This window comes from Mesoplodon mirus, assembly GCF_964341445.2.
Source record: "Mesoplodon mirus genome assembly, chromosome: 2".
Lineage (NCBI taxonomy): Eukaryota > Metazoa > Chordata > Mammalia > Artiodactyla > Ziphiidae > Mesoplodon > Mesoplodon mirus.
In genome coordinates, this window is record NC_138977.1 from 81,437,902 (window position 1) to 81,456,058 (window position 18,157).

Sequence of the window (18,157 nt, forward strand, 5' to 3'; positions counted from 1 at the left end):
CAAACTCAAAATGTTTAAAACACCATCTTCTTTCCAAAGTCTTCTGTATTCAGTTTTACCCAGTTGCCCAAATCAGAATTCTGGGTCACCATTGGCTCCTTCTTCTCCTAAACTCAGCCTCAACATCCAATTGATTATTGAGGCCTGTCGATATTATCTTCTAACTAGTTCTTTTTTCTTTTTTTTTTTTTTTTTGGCTGCGTTGGGTGTTCGTGGCTGCGCGCGGTCTTTCTCTAGTTGCGGCGAGTGGGGGCTACTCTTCGTTGTGGTGCTCGGGCTTCTCATTGAGGTGGCCTCTCCTGTTGCGGAGCACAGGCTCCAGTCTCATGGGCTTCAGTAGTTGTGGCACGCGGGCTCAGTAGTTGTGGCTCGCGGGCTCTAGAGCGCAGGCTCAGTAGTTGTGGCGCACGGGCCCAGTCGCTCCGTGGCATGTGGGATCTTCCCAGACCAGGGCTCAAAGCCGTGTCCCCTGCATTGGCAGGCGGATTCTAAACCACTGCGCCACCAGGGAAGCCCTTCTAACTAGTTCTTGAACTTGCCTCTTTCTCACCACCTACACTACTACTACCTTTGTTCAAGCCAAATCATTTTTCACTCAGATTAACAGAAGAGCCTCTTAACCAATCTCCCTGCCCCCAGGATTACCCACTCCCTGCCAGAGTGATTCTCCTAGAGTGCAGATCTGATCAGGGCACTCTCCTGTGGCAGAGGATGCTAGCTAAACACCAAAATGTGTGCTCTCCCTTCCACAGCATTGAATATAGAGTAGAGAATAGAGTGTCCAGCCGGCCTTTCCTCTACAGGTGGCCACAAATCTATAAGATTTATGAATACTGTGACATCTTCAGTTTTAAATTCCAGCCTCCAGCAAAGTGCTTCATCCATAGGAGATAGTCAACAAAGATTTGTTGAACGAATAGATGAATGATTAAATGATGAATTCTGGCCTCTAATATCTTGGTCTCAAAACACTCATCTATAAAATAAAGGGCTGACCTATATGATCTCTACAGACCCTTCCAGCTGTAAAATTCTGTCATTTGTACAAAGCATTATGAAGTGATGTTTTGAATGTAGAATTCCTAGAGTGTGTATATCTGTCCTACTTACCTGGTACTTGGCAGACGTTATTTATATTCTTAGACATTTTATGGTTTTTATTATGTTTTTTCCTTGACTAAACTGCATACTCTTTGAGGGCAGGGACATATATATAGTTCTCTCCTAGGACCTAAGATGGGTCATTTTATGAGTAAAATATTGAATAAATATTTGATAATTGTTTAGGAAAGATGATGCCCTATCCTGATTCACTAAGTCATGATAAATACTTCATGAATTCATAGTCTGTTTTCATAAATATTTAGAAATTTTTAATCTCAGTATTAAGTCATTGTCATCATAAAATTTCTTCATATGTGTTTTTTCTTTCATTCTTTTTTTTTCATTCTATACCAGTCAGAGTGTTTTATTTAAAAAAACAAAATGAAGCAAAAAAGTCCTTTAATCAGAAAGTCTGATTAAATTCAGTATTAACTCAAGTTCTCAGAAATCAATCGAGGAAAGCCAACAGGTGCATCAGAGAAAAGCTGGCAGCTATTGACAGTTCTTTGGTGGAAAAGTAAGTTGCATACTTATACAAGCTGCCCTAATGATCATCAAGCCCAAGTTATGTTGTCCAAATACAGGTTTCAAGATACACTAAAGAAACCATACAGACACCCCCACCAGTATAAAAATTTGACAATGAAGTTGAAGTATGTAGGAAAGTCGAGTATGACAACACACATGACTAATTTATAAAATAAGACTGTCAATCCTAGAAAACTAAAATGGGGAGTCCTCAGGAACAGTAACGAACATAAAACGAGGGCTAATAGCAAATGAAACAACCCCAAACATTTTCCCAATGACTAAGCTACAAAATGACAGCTTAGGAGACTATTAACATGTAGTTTTTCTTCTGGCTATCAATCAATACATATATTAAATTAGGGTAATTTTTTTCCACTCAATTACTATCATTTCTTTCTTTTTACCTTTTCCCTAATTTTCTCTTGCAACATTTTTCCTTTGGCTTGACCAGTTGAACTCAAGAGGTTTGGAACCTAAAGTGAGCATCAACTCATTATTGGAATAGCACTTGGGAAATGCAATTGTAGAAAAGACAAATTTGTGCAGTGTTGGTGGTATAGTGGTGAGCATAGCTGTCCTCCTAAAAAAGACAAATTTTAACTGAAGTGGCTTGATAAAGTTAGGCAGCCATTCTCAATGTGACAGTGTCCCCCTGTTAATCAGTAGGTTAATGGCTTCTCTTGGCTGGATCGCATGATCCTGCACGATAGCGGCGTGTTCCCTGGCGGGTAACTGCAGACCTATGTGTTCAAATACCCACCCATTTAAGCTTACAAATAAATACAAAGCATTGTTTTAAACCATTTAAGTAGAATAAATATTGCATTTCTATCGGCCTGGTTTTCCTCGTGAACTAGCTTGGAGTGCTGTGCATGACACAGAAGACACAATAGTTAATTACTTGCTACTCCAAGCTCCTTAGACTTCAGTACTTCCCGCTCTTCAAGCCTCAGCACTTTTTTTGCAGCAGTAATGGTATTCTTCATTAGCATTGCCACTGTCATGGGACCAACACCACCCAGGGACTGGAGCGATGTAACCGGCTTTCTTCCTGACTCCTTCAAAATCCAAATCTCCAACCAACTTGGGTTTAGCAGTTATGGGATCTCGAATTCTATTTATTCCCACATCAATGACAGCTGCTCCTTTCTTAATCATATTGGCTGTGATCAGATTTGGAATGCCTGCAGCAGAGAGCACAATATCTGCAAGAGCTGTATGTTTCTTCAGCTGCTCCTTGGGAGTTTATGGATGAGAAATTGTGACAGCGGCATCACCTCCAGGATGTTCGTGCGCCCCTCTGGTGTGTAGTAACACTGAAATGGGCACTCCAACACTTTTTAACCTTCCACCCACACCCACATTCTTCCCTAGGGTTGGAACGCCAATTTGCTTAATTATTTCCTACACACCCCATGGAGTAGCTGGTAACATGGAATTCTGGTCCAAACACATTCGCCCTACGTTAATTACATGAAAGCCATCACCATCTTTGTCTGGAAAACAGCATTGCAGATCTTTCTCTCATCAATGTGCTCTGGAAGAGGCAGCTGAACGAGGAGGCCATCTACATTATCATCATTATTTAGTTTATTGATTAAATTCAACAGTTCTTCCTCTGAAATTGAAGCTGGTTTCACAATTGTCTCACAGTTGATTCCCACATCGGCAGCTACTCTGGTTTTGTGGAGGACAGAGGAGTGACTTGCGGGATTCTCGCCAACCAAAACCACGCTCAGGTGCGGTCGTTTGTTGCCTGACGCCACCCACGCTTCCACCTCCTGCTGCACTTCCTGCTTGATCTGCTTGGCAAGTTTCCTTCCAGCATTGACAACAGCTTCATTTCAGACTGCTGATCACTGGAAGGGGCGGTGGTGGAGGCAACAGCTCTGAGCTGCTCTGGAGCAGCAGGGTGGCCAAAGTGGACACGAGGGACGCTGCAGCCATGGCCAGCGCCCTCTCTTTCATTCTTTAAAAAAAGAAAAAGAAAAAAAGCCAAGACATTGAAGCAACCTAAGTGCCCCATCAGCAGATGAATGGATAAAGAAGATGTGATATATATATTCCATTATATATATAATGTATATATTACATACTAGGTATATAGTATGTATAATATATATAGTAATATATACTATAGTATATGTATAATGGAATATTACTCAGCCATAAAAAAAAGAATGAAACCCTACCATTTGCAGAAACATAGACGGACCTAGAGATTATCATGCTAAGTAAAGTAAGTCAGAAAGAGAAAAACAAATACCATATGACATCACTTATTTCTGGAGTCTAAAATATGACACAGATGAACTTATTTACAAAACAGAAACAGACTCACAGACATAGAAAACAAACCTATGGTTACCAAAGGGAAAGGGGAAGGGGTGGGATAAATTAGGAGTAAGGGATTAACAGATACATACCACTATATATAAAATAGATAAACAACAAAGATTTACTTTTTAGCACAGGAAACTATATTCAATATCTTCTAATAATCTATAATGGAAAAGAATTTGAAGCTGTACACCTGAAACTAACACAATACTGTAAATCAACTATAGTTAAATAAAAATAAATTTTAAAAAATACTCAGTACACATTCCAAAACTTGCCTTTGTCAATTAACTTTTTTTAATTAAAAGACTTTTGTTGAGCAATTATAGCTTCCACACACTCCATCACTCCCTCCCCCCACATTTCCCCTATTTTTAACATCTTGCATTAGTGTGGTATATTTATTATAATTGGTAAGCCAATATTGATACATTACTAACTAAAGTTCATAGTTTACATTAGGGTTCACTCTTTTTTTTCAATTAATTTATTAATTAATTTATTTTGGCTGCATTGGGTGTTCGTTGCTGCACATGGGTTATCTCTAGCTGTGTCGAGTGGGGCTACTCTTCCTTGCAGTGCATGGTCTTCTCATTATGGTGGCTTCTCTTGTTGTGGAGCACGGGCTCTAGGCACATGGGCTTAGTTGAGGCACGCAGGCTCAGTAGTTGTGGCTCACGGACTCTAGAGCGCAGGCTCAGTAGTTGTGGCACATGGGCTTAGTTGCTCCATGGCATGAGGGATCTTCCTGAACCAGGGCTCGAACCCATGTCCCCTGCATTGGCAGGTGATTCTTAACCATTGTGCCACCAGGGAAGTCCCAGGGTCTTAGTCCCAATAAAAGCTATTGGTTATAGCTTTTATTACATCATTATGATCATACTATTATTCAATTTATTGTCTGGATTTTTTCAGTTTTTTATCTTCATCATTTTAACGTTACTATATATTCTTCGAAAATGTTAATGACTCTACAACATTTCACCAAATGAATATTTCATGCTTTAGGTAATTATTCTCTTATGAATGAATCCTTAAATTATTTTTAATTTCCTTCTGTCATAAACAATGCTGCTATAAAAATATTTGCACATATAGCATTTTATATATTTGTAATAACTTATTATGATACATTTCTGAAGTTATTAGATTAAAATATATGACAAAAATCTAAGGTTCATGATATATTGAAAAATTGCTTTCCATGAGTATTGTACAAATTTATATTCTAATCAGCAATGTCCTACAATCTCATCAACACTGATTTTCATTACTTATACTTATTTTTGCTAATTTTATAAAAGAAAATATTATATAGTTATTTTTGTATGTGTTTTTTTGTTGTTGTTTTTATTTTTGGCTGTGTTGGGTCTTCATTGCTGCACGAGGGCATTCTCTAGTTGCGGCGAGCGGGGGCTACTATTCATTGCGGTGCGCGGGTTTCTCATAGCAGTGGCTTCTCTCATTGTGGAGCACAGGCTCTAGGCACGCGGGCTTCAGTAGTTGCGGCACGCAGGCTCAGTAGTTGTGGCTCACGGGCTCTAGAGCACAGGCTCAGTAGTTGTGGCATACGAGCTTAGTTGCTCCGCGGCATGTGGGATCTTCCCGGGCCAGGGATCAAACCCGTGTCCCCTGCATTGGCAGATGGATTATCAACCACTGTGCCACCAGGGAAGCCCCTGTATGTGTTTTTAATTACTGGTCATTTAAATTTTTTTCATTAGCTACACAGTCCTCTTTTTATATTTTTCATTCATGTTGTTTGTCCATTTATTTGATTTAGAGTATTTTTCTTATTGATTTGCAATGAAATACTTATATAACAAAAAGTTGGCCATTTTCTTTCTATATCTGCTCATTTTTCAAGTTTGTTATTAGTCTTCCAATTTTTACTTTTACAAATATTTTAATTATAAATTATATGTGATCATATATACATAAGATCATACAAAATATATATTTATATAATTTCATATTTATTTCTGTTTTCTTTTAGAGTTCTGTGGCTCTCTCTTTCTCTCTCTCTCTCTCTATATATATATATGTTTTTTTTTTTTCTTGGCTGTGCCACGTGGCTTGTGGGATCTTACTTCCCCATCCAGAGATTGAACCTGAGCCCTCAACAGTGAAAGTACAGAGTCCTAACCACTGGACTGCCAAGGAATTCCCTATATATATACTTTTTTTTTAATTGTGGTAAGATACACATTACATAAAATTTACCAACTTAAATGTCTGTGGCTATATATTTTTGAAATAAATATATTTGTGAGGGTGCAAATTATTACATTAAATTTTTTATTTTTAATAATCATTTCATAATATATACATATATATCAAATCATTATGTTGTATACCTTAAACTAAAACGATGTTATACGTCAATTAAATCTCAATAAACCTAGAAATTTTCTTTTTTGGCACGCCACACAGCATGCGGGATCTTAGTCCCCGACCAGGGATCAAATCTGCACCCCCTGCAGTGGATGCGTGGAGTCTTAGCCACTGGACCACCAGGGAAGTCCCAAACCTGGAAAATTTTTATTTTAAAATAGGGAATTAGGGCCTCCCTGGTGGCGCAGTGGTTGAGAGTCCGCCTGCCGATGCAGGGGATGCGGGTTCGTGCCCCGGTCTGGGAGGATCCCATATGCCGCGGAGCGGCTGGGCCCGTGAGCCATGGCCGCTGGACCTGCGCGTCCGGAGCCTGTGCTCCACAACGGGAGAGGCCACAGCAGTGAGAGGCCCGCAAACCGCAAAAAAAGAAAAAAAAAAAAAAATAGGGAATTAACTGCATCAACTCCATTCACTTAACAGACAGTGATTAAGCATTTACTCTGATAAGCGATGATAAAGATTTGATAAGAGATATTCTTACAGTCTAGTAAGGGAGACAAACAATCCCCGGATTATGTGATAAATACAATGATAGAGGTATACATAGTATACCATAGGTACATTCCTTCATTCAGCATATACTTTAGGCCCCAGTTATTCAACAGGGAACCAAACAGTAATGGTCCTTATTTTTAAAAGAGAGAGAGATGACAGTCAAACAGAGGATACAAATAAATGTATTATATGTTAAGTGTCAAAACAGCAAAAGCATGGGCTGCTATGGGGACACAGAGAATATCCATCTAAATCATATCAAACTGGCTTTTTTCACTCCCTGGCTGCCTGAGGATCAACTGCCATCATGAATGACACTGTAACTATCTGGACCAGGAAGTTCATAACCAAATGACTACTTTAGCAGAAACAACTGGTCACTGACGTCCTTCTTCCTGGGAACACAACAGTACCTAAGACAGAAATTCGAGAAAAACTAGCTAAAATGTACAAGACCACACCAGATGTCATCTTTGTATTTGGATTCAGAACCTATTTTGGTGGTAACAAGACAGCTGATTTACAGTTCCTTAGATTACTCCCCAAAAAATGAACGCAGACATAGACTTGCAAGACGTGGCCTGTATGAGAAGAAGTATGCCTCAAGCAAACAGCAAAAGGAATGCAAGAACAGAATGAGGAAAAGTCAGGAGACTGTAAGGCCAATGTTAACGCTGGTATAATGTGAGCTGGAGATTGGACACAGGTGGAGTAGATTCTGCAGTGACTTTATCTGCAGCGATTGTGAAGATTTTTCACAAGAGGATTGATAAACTAAAAATTTTTTTAATCTAAATTTAAAAATAAATAAAATCAAACTGGGGAGTCAAAAAGGCTTTCCAGAGGAGGTACTGAAGTTTTGAAAAACAGGTAGACATGAGCTAGTTGAAGCAGGGGAGAACACATCCTATGCAGAGAGCAGAGAGCACACGTACCAAGGCACAGGGATGGGACTGATCAATGTGTGCACAGCTATTTAGAAGTTATTTGTTATGGCTGCAGGGAAGGAGGTTACTTGTGGTTAATGGATGAGAAATGAAGCTAAAAATGTAGGCAGGAGCCAGAACTTAGCGTCTCTTATGCTAAATCATAGCGTCACTTCCTGAATAATCCTTACCTTTCACATAAAAATAAGTAATGTTCACTGAGCACTTACTATGTATGTGTCAGTATCTGCTGGACGTGCTTTACATGTATTAACTCATTTAACCCTCACAATAATTCAGGCAGTAGATACTATTATTATGCCTTATCTTACATGAGAGGAAACTGAGGAGCAAAAAGGTGAAAGAACTTGTCCCCAGTCACACAGCTGTATGACTGGCAGTCTAATTCCAGGGGCCAAACTATTAACCACTCTGCCTCTCATTAGTATGTGATGCTTCAAATATTTAAAACTTTAACTTTTTTCAAGGTTATTTGGAGGCTATAGATTCTGCAATATTTCTTTTTATTTATTCTTTTTGCAGACAATGCTCTTTAAATTGTTTTTTAATGTTTTTATATCTGAAGGTAGTAAACAGCTTCACTATTTTCTTTTTCAGTTTTTTTTTTTTAGTGATTGCCTATTTATTCTTTAAGTGAGCTTCCACAATAATTTTGTTGAACTAAAATTTGGGATTAGAGGACTTTGGTTAAAAGTGCATTAAATGTATAAATTAAATTGGAAATGACTCAATGTTTCGACCCAAACAATTATTCAATGTTTCAGTGTTATATATTTCTTCGTTCATTTTTTTAATTTATAAAGACATTTTTATAATTTTCTTAAAATAGATAGCATTTAATAAGATTATTCTTAGATGTGTTGTAATTTTCGTGGAAGTGTAATATCTTATGTTTTTTAATTCTTTATTTTGGACATATAGGAATACTATTTATTTGTCCATAAGATTGTTTTTCCTGAAATGTGAAAAATAAAATTACCACTCAAAAACTATAAAAATAGAAAAGGTATACACTTTGCTCAATAATGTCCAAAACATTCAGAAGAAATTTGGATCCATATGAAAGGCTACAAAGAAACTATGGCATTTTATTCACTGTTGATGTGTGTTTGTTACACATTGGAACTATTGGCACATGCATTTCCATCTAATTTTTCCAATAATAAGAGAGAAGGTGACGTGTTGGTGAGTGTAATAGAGCCCCCTCCCACAAATTACGTTGCTCTCCATGACCCATCCTAAGTCTCACAGTTCAAGCTAATCATTGACAGAGCTTTACAACCACAAGCTTTTTTACTGAAGCGTTGATAAGACAGTCGAGCCGCTAGTGGCAAATGAAGCCAGGCTGTGAGGCATGATCTCCAGGGAATGAATGGATTTTCTTCAGCACCGATGAAAGAAACATACGCTATAGGAAAACAATGTCCAGCGGGGGACTGCAAAGATCTGTCATCCTGTCAGCATTTATTCTCCTTCGAGCTGTTACTGGATTCTCTGGAGACGGAAGAGCTATATGGTCTAAAAATCCTAATTTTAGTCCGGTAAATGAAAGTCAGCTGTTTCTCTATGACACTTTTCCTAAAAACTTTTTCTGGGGTGTTGGGACTGGAGCATTTCCAGTGGAAGGGAATTGGAAGACAGACGGAAAAGGACCCTCTATATGGGATCATTTCATCCATACACACCTTAAAAATGTCAATGGCACAAATAGTTCCAGTGACAGTTACCTTTTTCTGGAAAAAGACATATCAGCCCTGGATTTTTTAGGCGTTTCTTTTTATCAATTTTCAATTTCCTGGCCAAGGCTTTTCCCCAATGGAACAGTATCAGCTGCTAACGCAAAAGGTCTCCTGTACTATAATACTCTTCTCAACGCTCTGGTACTTAGAAACGTTGAACCTATAGTTACTTTATACCATTGGGATTTGCCTTTGGCACTGCAAGAAAAATATGGGGGGTGGAAAAATGAAACCATAATAGATATCTTCAATGACTATGCCACATACTGCTTCCAGACGTTTGGGGACCGAGTCAAATACTGGATTACAATTCACAACCCATATCTAGTCGCTTGGCATGGGTATGGGACAGGTATCCATGCCCCTGGAGAGAAGGGAAATTTAGCAGCTGTCTACACCGTGGGACACAACCTGATCAAGGTACTGTACAGATGACTTCTTATTATAGCTTCAGAGGATAAAGAGCAGGAGTTTAAAAGAAACTCTAAGAAGTGTATCTTCCATTTAAATAACTTTTTATCAAAATCAACTCAATCAATTTTAGTCTAATTCACAAATTCTATCCTCAAATTTCTTTCTTAGTGTATGTTTTATCTATCTAAGCTATTATTAATGTGTTAATCCAATTATTTTCCTTAAATATTGCACTTTTTAAATTAACTATTTTTAAATCTACTGTTATACATCAGAGAATGAGAATGTGAGTTTCCTTTCATTCTGTGGAAAACCAGCCCTTTATAAATTTAATTGTTGAAACCCTTTTCTGACCACATGCAACAATTTCAGAATTTTATGTTAAGGCATGACCATTTCAAATATGTATTTGTTGTTAGTCTTGCTATTCTTAGTGATATTTAGAAATAGTGAGCTAAATAAATGTTAGCTAACTGATGATACACATTAAATGCAGGAATTGAAATAAATGTATTTCACAGTTGGTTTTATTTGTATTACATGGCAGGAAAGATGAGATTATTTGTTCTAGGAGCTAAAATTAAACTAGTAGCATAAAAACTGGGAAGAATATGCTTTAAGTGTTCTAAAGGAGCATATTTCAAAAGCTAGAGTTTATGCTGGGAAATGCTAAAATGATTAAAACAATAGTGAAAATGTAAGCAAAATAATAGCTAATATTTATTGAGTGCTTACTATTTACCACAGACGACATTAAGCATATTACATGCATTATCACATTTAATCCTCATGATAACCTTATGAACTGGGTCCTATTATTATCCCCATTTTAAAGATGAGCAAACTGAAGCTTAGTGAGATTAAATAACTTGCCCAAGTTTACAGAGTAAAATGAGCTGTTGTCAACATGGAATTTATAAATTACAGCATTAGTAAACATTGGATGCCTCTATTAAGAATATTTTTAAAAGAGCAATCTTTCAGGAATTTTCAAGAGATTTCATCTCACATTGAGGCTAATATCTAGAATCAGACTTCACTTTTTGAGCTAAATAGTTTGCCTGGGAAAAATAAATTACCCTGGACACCTGCTACCTTTTGAAAATGAAAAAAGCTTTCCTAGTAGGGTTTCATAATGTGCTATGAGACATAATTTGATTTTTTAATAATCAAATGTTAAATATATAGAAATAGAAAAATGTATAGGAACATAAAATTACCCCATGTCTAAATTTGCACATACAAAATACGTTAATCCTTCTTTTCTTTTTGAACTTTCTGGATTATTATACGTGTGGTTCAGTCACATCTGCCCTTGCAGTTAACAGATTGCATTACAATCTCAAGGTCATTTACATAGCTTTGAATATAGCTGTATATAGAACATATTATTAATATGTGTGTATACTGTGATTTGGCAAATAGGCCTCAAGGGGAGAAAAATTATAGCTATTAACTATGAAGGTTATGGTATATATTTTAGAAAAAATATTCCTTTTATTTAGTTCTTTCAATTATTAAAACAATACATGCTTGTGTAAACTGAGAAACATCAGATTGTACCAAAGGGTACACAATGAAAAGGTTTAATTTCTCCCTCCCTCTCCACCTGATAATCCCAACCTCAAGAAAACTAGTATTAGTAGTATTTTATATAGTCTTTTTAAAGTTGTCTATGCAAATACATGCACATATATGATTATTCAACTTTTGTGTAAAGAAAAATATTCTAAATTGTTAAAAAGTTTTTGGTTACCTGGAAAAATGTTCACAATTAGAATTATCATGAAGAATATGTTTCAGTGATTCATTTAAAGCCTTATAAACTGACTGATAAAAATACACAAGAAAAAGTTATAACTAACAAATAGATACTGCTTCCGAACCTATCCTATCAAAGCTATATTTTCAGATGTTTTTCATTTTCCTCTAATTTAAGATAAACTCTGCTTCTAACACAAGATTAACACTCTCTGATAGTAAGATAAATTTTATAGTTTTAAATTGATGGATTACATTTTAAAATTATTATGTTTTCCAAATAATTTCTCTCATCCCTTTAAAGTTTCTAAATCACAAACCTACATAAGGAGCATGAGGGGTCCCTTGTAATTAGTCAGAAAGTGAACTCTGCTGCATAACCCAGTGGCTTACAGCACCAGAGAGAAATCTTGCAATAGTCTGGCTGCCTGAGGTGAACTAGATTTTCTCACTTGCTCCCTCTCTGTCCTCCTTCTGACATAGAAAAGATTAATTTGATATTTTATGTTGCAATGAAGTATTTCTTCCTTATTATGCCACCTTGTGACCCAGAAGAAGCATTCTTTAGGACTAGTTTTTTGTCCAAGAATATTTATTGAGTTAAAAAAACTAATATAAAACTAAATTCATGGGTGGTTTATACACCACTTTATTCCCCAATCCTCAGATATTGAAAAGATTTCACAGCAGCTATTGCAATGTTTCTAGTTCCAGGATGATGCTGAAAACGCCATCTCAGTCTGAAATGTCCTGGTTTGCAGGACACCTAAATGGTCTAGGCAGTCCTGAGACTGACCTGGAATCTAGACTCCACTTTATGCGGACTTGGTGGCACCTAGAGCAAGTCTCTCAGGTAGAAATTTACCATAATCACCCCTACTAATAGATGCTCCACTCTGAGTTTTTTACAATATTTGGAACAGAAAGAGGGTGACTTTTTTGGCCTTAACCATCTCTAAGCACTGTAATCATAGCTTTATATACTATCTATAATTTTTTTTCTTTTTTTTCTTTTTTTTTTTTGCGGTACGCGGGCCTCTCACTGTTGTGGCCTCTCCCGTTGCGGAGCACAGGCTCCAGACGTGCAGGCTCAGTGGCCATGGCTCACGGGCCCAGCCTCTCCGCGGCATGTGGGATCTTCCTGGACCAGGGCACGAACCCATGTCCCCTGCATCGGCAGGCGGACTCTCAACCACTGCACCACCAGGGAAGCCCTATCTATAATCTTTACAACAACCTTGCCAGGTACCTATTATTATCTCCATTTACAGAGTGACATTTCTACCAAGCATCATGTCACTCCCTTGCATAAAATCCATTAGTGGCTTCCCAAAGTTTTAGGGATAAAGTCCCAAGTTTTCATCAAGATCTTCAAGACACAACCCCGGCCTCCATTCCCTCCTTCCTGACCATCCCCATCCCTCTCCCATCCCCATCACTAACGCTGACCCCTTGTACCCTACACTCCACAATAATGCACAACTAGGAGTGCCTTAATTTTACCTTACTATTCCTCTCCACTCAGCCTCTACTAACTCTCTATCCAGCTAGAACACCCTCCTTACTCCCTGCTTTATCCAACTACTGTCCTTCAATACTCAATTTAGGCGGTCACCAGCTCTAAGTTCTCCTTGACTCATTAGGGTTAGTGTCCCTCCTGAGGGCTCCCATAATAAAATGTGCTTGCTTTTATCATAGCAGTCTTTTCATATGGTACTTTTCCATCTCCCCCAACTAGCCTGAGAGTTCTTTGCAAGGAGAGACTATTTTTCATGTGTTTTATGTTTCCAGTACCTAGCACAGAATATTAGGTACAAGATAGGTATTAAGATTTGTGGAATGAGTGGTTTAGGATTTCTATCTTAAACCTTGTAATGAAAGAACCAATCTCAAGTTCAAAATTCATATTTCATTGCATTCTTGCTAATTCTTGAAATATTGCTTATATTAATCCAGTGGTGTGTTTATAAGTTAGGACTCTTGGTTGCAAGAGACACAAACCTAATTCAAGTTGGCTTAAGCAAAAATGAGCATTTTCCTGTAACCAGATCACAGGGATGAATGGACCCAGTAACCAGGACACTCTCAGAAGCCCTTTATCTCAGTCTCTCACGTCCATTCCTTCTTGTGGGTTCTCCTCATTCTCTCCTTTGTAGAGGAGAGTTCTCTCTCCCAAGTTCAGTTTTTAAAACCCCAGAGACAGATCCTAGCCTGTTTGGCCTATGCACTCATGCCTCAGAGCAGCAGAGCCACAAGTTTTCACATTAGTAAAGGCAGTAATGGTGTCAGTTTTCATTCTATTTTTAAAGCAGTAAATATGCATAACTGAAATTTATAGATTCCATCCCCTCCTCCTTAAAATGAAATATCTGAGAGCCTCTGAGTAAACATGCAGGGAGGTTGGAGGATATGAGATTGCTCATAAGATGGTAACTCATTCAGTTTATTACTCCAGTAAATACTGCCAGCTTCCATGATAGTTCTGACCACTTCATGGCTTTAAATTATTATCTTTCATAGATGTGAACTGTTTACATAGTACCAGGATTTCTCAACCTGGGCACTATTGACATATTGGGCCAAATAATTCTTTCTTGTCGTGAGTTGTCCTGTGCATTACACGACGTTTAGCAGCATCCCTGGCCTCTGCCCCCTAGATGACAGTGGCACCCTCCTCCACAGGGTTACAACAACCAAAATTGTCTCCAGACTTTGCCAAATGTCCCCTGGAGTTGGAGGCAGGGGGCGGGACAAAATTTCTCCCCCTTCCCTCCCATGAAAACCACTGACTTAAACCTATAAATTGGCAACTGGTTAAAGACATGAAGCATAAAAAATAAGATGTTTGAAATAGAATCAGTATGAGGGACATAAAATTGTCTCAGTTTTACAAAATTGCCTCAAGGAGATTTTCACCAGACCTGTAAGTCACATACATAGACTCTAATTTATGCCATATCAGGATGTTTTTAGAGAACAAACAATTCTTTAAAAAATGTTAAATGAGGAAATAATGTTGATGATTGTATCTAATTTGGCTTTTCACACTTTGGGAATAAAGACTGTTCCTACTAACTTTGTGTTATTTGTAAAATACTTGAAAGAGTTGCCGCAAACTATTTCTCTTATATAGTTATTTATGAACAAAACAGTAAACTTACTTTTTGAAAGCTTGTACTTTTTTTAGAGCAAAATTCAAGAATTCAAACAGAATGTTATAGAAGCAATATTATAAATATATAAATATTTATCCATTTTTGATGCCATAACACTGTGTTTCACAAAGTTTGGATATTTTGTGCATCACTTCATGCTGGCTTTTTTGCTGGCTTTTTTGTTTGTTTGTATATCCAAGTACCACATGCACTATTATTTATTAAAACATTTTTCTTTAAAAATGTTTATTTTGGGCTTCCCTGGTGGCACAGTGGTTGGGAGTCCGTCTGCCGATGCAGGGGACATGGGTTCGTGCCCCGGTCCGGGAAGATCCCACGTGCCGCGGAGCGGCTGGGCCCGTGAGCCATGGCCGCTGAGTCTGCGCGTCCGGAGCCTGGGCTCCGCAACGGGAGAGGCCACAACAGTGAGAGGCCCTCAAAAAAATAAATAAATAAATAAATAAAAATAAAAATAAAAATGTAAAAATATTTATTAAATGGGAAAATGCCAATACTTATGTTTATGTATATGAGTATTTTATATATGAGTATTTTATTTTCTGAATATTTTAAACTTTTCAGTACAATCTTTAAAGAAATAGACTTATATAAAACAAAATATATGTCAACACTTGTTTGTATACCACACACAAATAATGCAATGATTTTTTAAATTCCTCAGGGGCTCAAGAGATTGCTTAGTACTGTGAAAGAGGGTTTCAGGACAAGAAATGTTGGGAAACTCTACTCTAGGTCAAGGCCTCATCCATTTGTTCCTGAGCCTAGAATAAGACTTGATTTATTCCCTATTTTTCCACCTCTTTGAGGAACTCTGTCTTAGTATTTACTGGCGTCATTCTCTCAGAGAAGGTCACACGAGTCTGCATATGTATTAGGTATTCAATAAATAATATTAATTATTTTCTATTTAAGGGAGATCTGCCTTGCCCCAGAAAGTATTTAAAATTGTAATTGAATAAAAGTGGACTTCAGACACACACACACACACACACACACACACACACCAACCCAGATACTGGCATAAATATATAGTCTTTTCAGAACATGCAAATCAATTTCTGTGTATACCAGCTTCTATTAAAAAGTTTACATTGAAAGCCCATCTTGAAACAAGGTGCAGAATGTTGATCATCATTAAAGCTGAGAGATGTATTTTGAGGGGTCATCATACTATTCTTTCTATTTTTACATGTGACAAAAGCAAAAAAAAAATAAGATAAGAAAGTAATGAGAATATTTTGTATTTTTAAAAGAAAAGAAAACAATCATCTTTATATAGTACGCTTCTTAAAGACTTGTCGAAATTCTTAACCAAAATTTAGTGCTAAAACTGCAAAAACAGCTGTGAAAAAGCCACCATTCAAATGATTTATAGCTAAGCCTTCTTTGGCAACAGACAGCTGCAACTGCTTTCTTTTTTCTTTTTTATAAATTTATTTATTTTTTATTTACTTATTTTTTGGCCGCATTGGGTCTTCATTGCTGCACGTGGGCTTTCTCTAGCTGCAGCCAGGGAGGGTTACTCTTCATTGCAGTGCAGGGGCTTCTCATTGCGGTGGCTTCTCTTTTTGTGGAGCATGGGCTCTAGGCGCTCGGGCTTCAGTAGTTGTGGCACGTGGGCTCAGTAGTTGTGGCTCACGGGCTTAGAGTCGCTCCACGTCATGTGGAATCTTCCCAGACCAAGGCTCGAACCCTTGTCCCCTGCATTGGCAGGCGGATTCTTAACCACTGCACCACCAGGGAAGTCCCTGCTTTCTTGAACAAGAAGGCTGCAGTGTTTCACAGGCACATTTAAATAGATTAAATGTCATTTTTAAACCTCTTTGACCCAACCCCCCTACCAATATCTTGAAGACTAAGTGTAATATTTTGAAATGGAGTTTCTAGCTGGAGCATTTTTAGCTTGCCTTGGTTAGACAGAAGCAAAATCTTCAAGGATCGTCTGAAACTTTTTTTTTCCATGAAAAAAAAAGGAATTTTTAAAAACTCCCTTATTAAAGTTGGGTTGCAAGACAATAACATATTAAAATTAATTTTTGCTAAATCTTGTAGCTAAAAAACTAGCCCAAGCTTTTCTGTCAGTGAGAAAGTTAAAAAAAAACTTACGGGCTTCCCTGGTGGCGCAGTGGTTGAGAGTCCGCCTGCTGTTGCAGGGGACACGGGTTCGTGCCCTGGTCCGGGAAGATCCCACATGCCACGGAGTGGCAGGGCCCGTGAGCCATGGCCGCTGAGCATGCGCGTCCAGAGCCTGTGCTCTGCGATGGGAGAGGCCACAGCAGTGAGAGGCCCGCGTACCACAAAAAAAAAAAAAAAAAAACTTACTTGCTACCTTCCACCATGTCCCCGCCAACACCAAAAACAAGCAAAAAATGAAAAAGAACACAGAAATGGGGAGCATAAAGGACAGAGATTGGTCTTAAGTCTTAAAATGGAGACTTGAGACAATTATTACAGATAACTTTTTGACATTCTATCATACTATTCTTAATAACTATTATTATAAGCAGAATTTTTTTTCACACACCTAATGTATTGTCAGAAAGTGTACTAGGTACTTTTCATATGTTAGCTCATTCAATTCTCACATCAACCCTGCCAGGTAGATATTCTTATAGGCATTTTATAGTTGATGAAACTGAAGCCCACAGAAATTTGCCTGAGGTTACAAAGCTGTACAAGTGTGGGTTTTTTACTCATAATAAGTGTCAGATCCAAAATTTAAATTTCATCTGTCTGAATCCAAGCTAGCAAGGTTTAATGACATGAATCAGCTACCTAGCCTCAGTGAAAAACAATTTACAGCCTACAACTCCATTGCAGCCACTTGTGTTGATTCAGACTCAATAGATATTTGACTCATAATCCCTATTTAAAGACCAAAACAATCTATGTATATCCATTCATCTGTCAATGGACATTTAGGTTGCTTCCATGTCCTGGCTATTGTAAATAGTGCTGCAATGAACAGTGTGGTACATCTCTTTTTGAATTATGGTTTTCTCAGGGTATATGTCCAGTAGTGGGACTGCTGGGTCACATGGTAGTTGTAGCACATATATATGATGGAATATTACTCAGCCATAAAAAGAAACGAAATTGAGTTATTTGTAGTGAGGTGGATGGACCTGGAGTCTGTCATAGAGAGTGAAGTAAGTCAGAAAGAGAAAGACAAATACCATATGCTAATGCATATATATGGAATCTAAAAAAAAAAATGGTACTGATGAACCTAGTGGCAGGGCAGGAATAAAGACAT

General features: G+C 37.8%; 1 protein-coding gene and 2 pseudogenes across 3 annotated transcripts in view; 2 read left to right on the forward strand and 1 right to left on the reverse strand.

The window, feature by feature from the left end:
* Positions 1-2,429: 2,429 nt before the first annotated feature.
* Positions 2,430-3,582, reverse strand: LOC309795704 (bifunctional methylenetetrahydrofolate dehydrogenase/cyclohydrolase, mitochondrial-like; annotated as a pseudogene). The gene has a single exon. The product of its transcript is annotated as a bifunctional methylenetetrahydrofolate dehydrogenase/cyclohydrolase, mitochondrial-like (transcript).
* A 3,589-nt stretch (positions 3,583-7,171) lies between these two features.
* On the forward strand, positions 7,172-7,552 carry LOC309815868 (small ribosomal subunit protein eS24-like; annotated as a pseudogene). Its single transcript has one exon. The product of its transcript is annotated as a small ribosomal subunit protein eS24-like (transcript).
* A 1,593-nt stretch (positions 7,553-9,145) lies between these two features.
* The window catches only part of KLB (klotho beta), a gene marked incomplete at its 5' end in the record, with an annotated part of 39,550 nt that continues 30,538 nt past the window's right edge, over positions 9,146-18,157 (forward strand). The window contains 2 exon segments of the mRNA XM_082632916.1: positions 9,146-9,166; positions 9,170-9,970. Of these exon segments, the coding sequence (XP_082489042.1) occupies positions 9,146-9,166; positions 9,170-9,970 (822 nt within the window).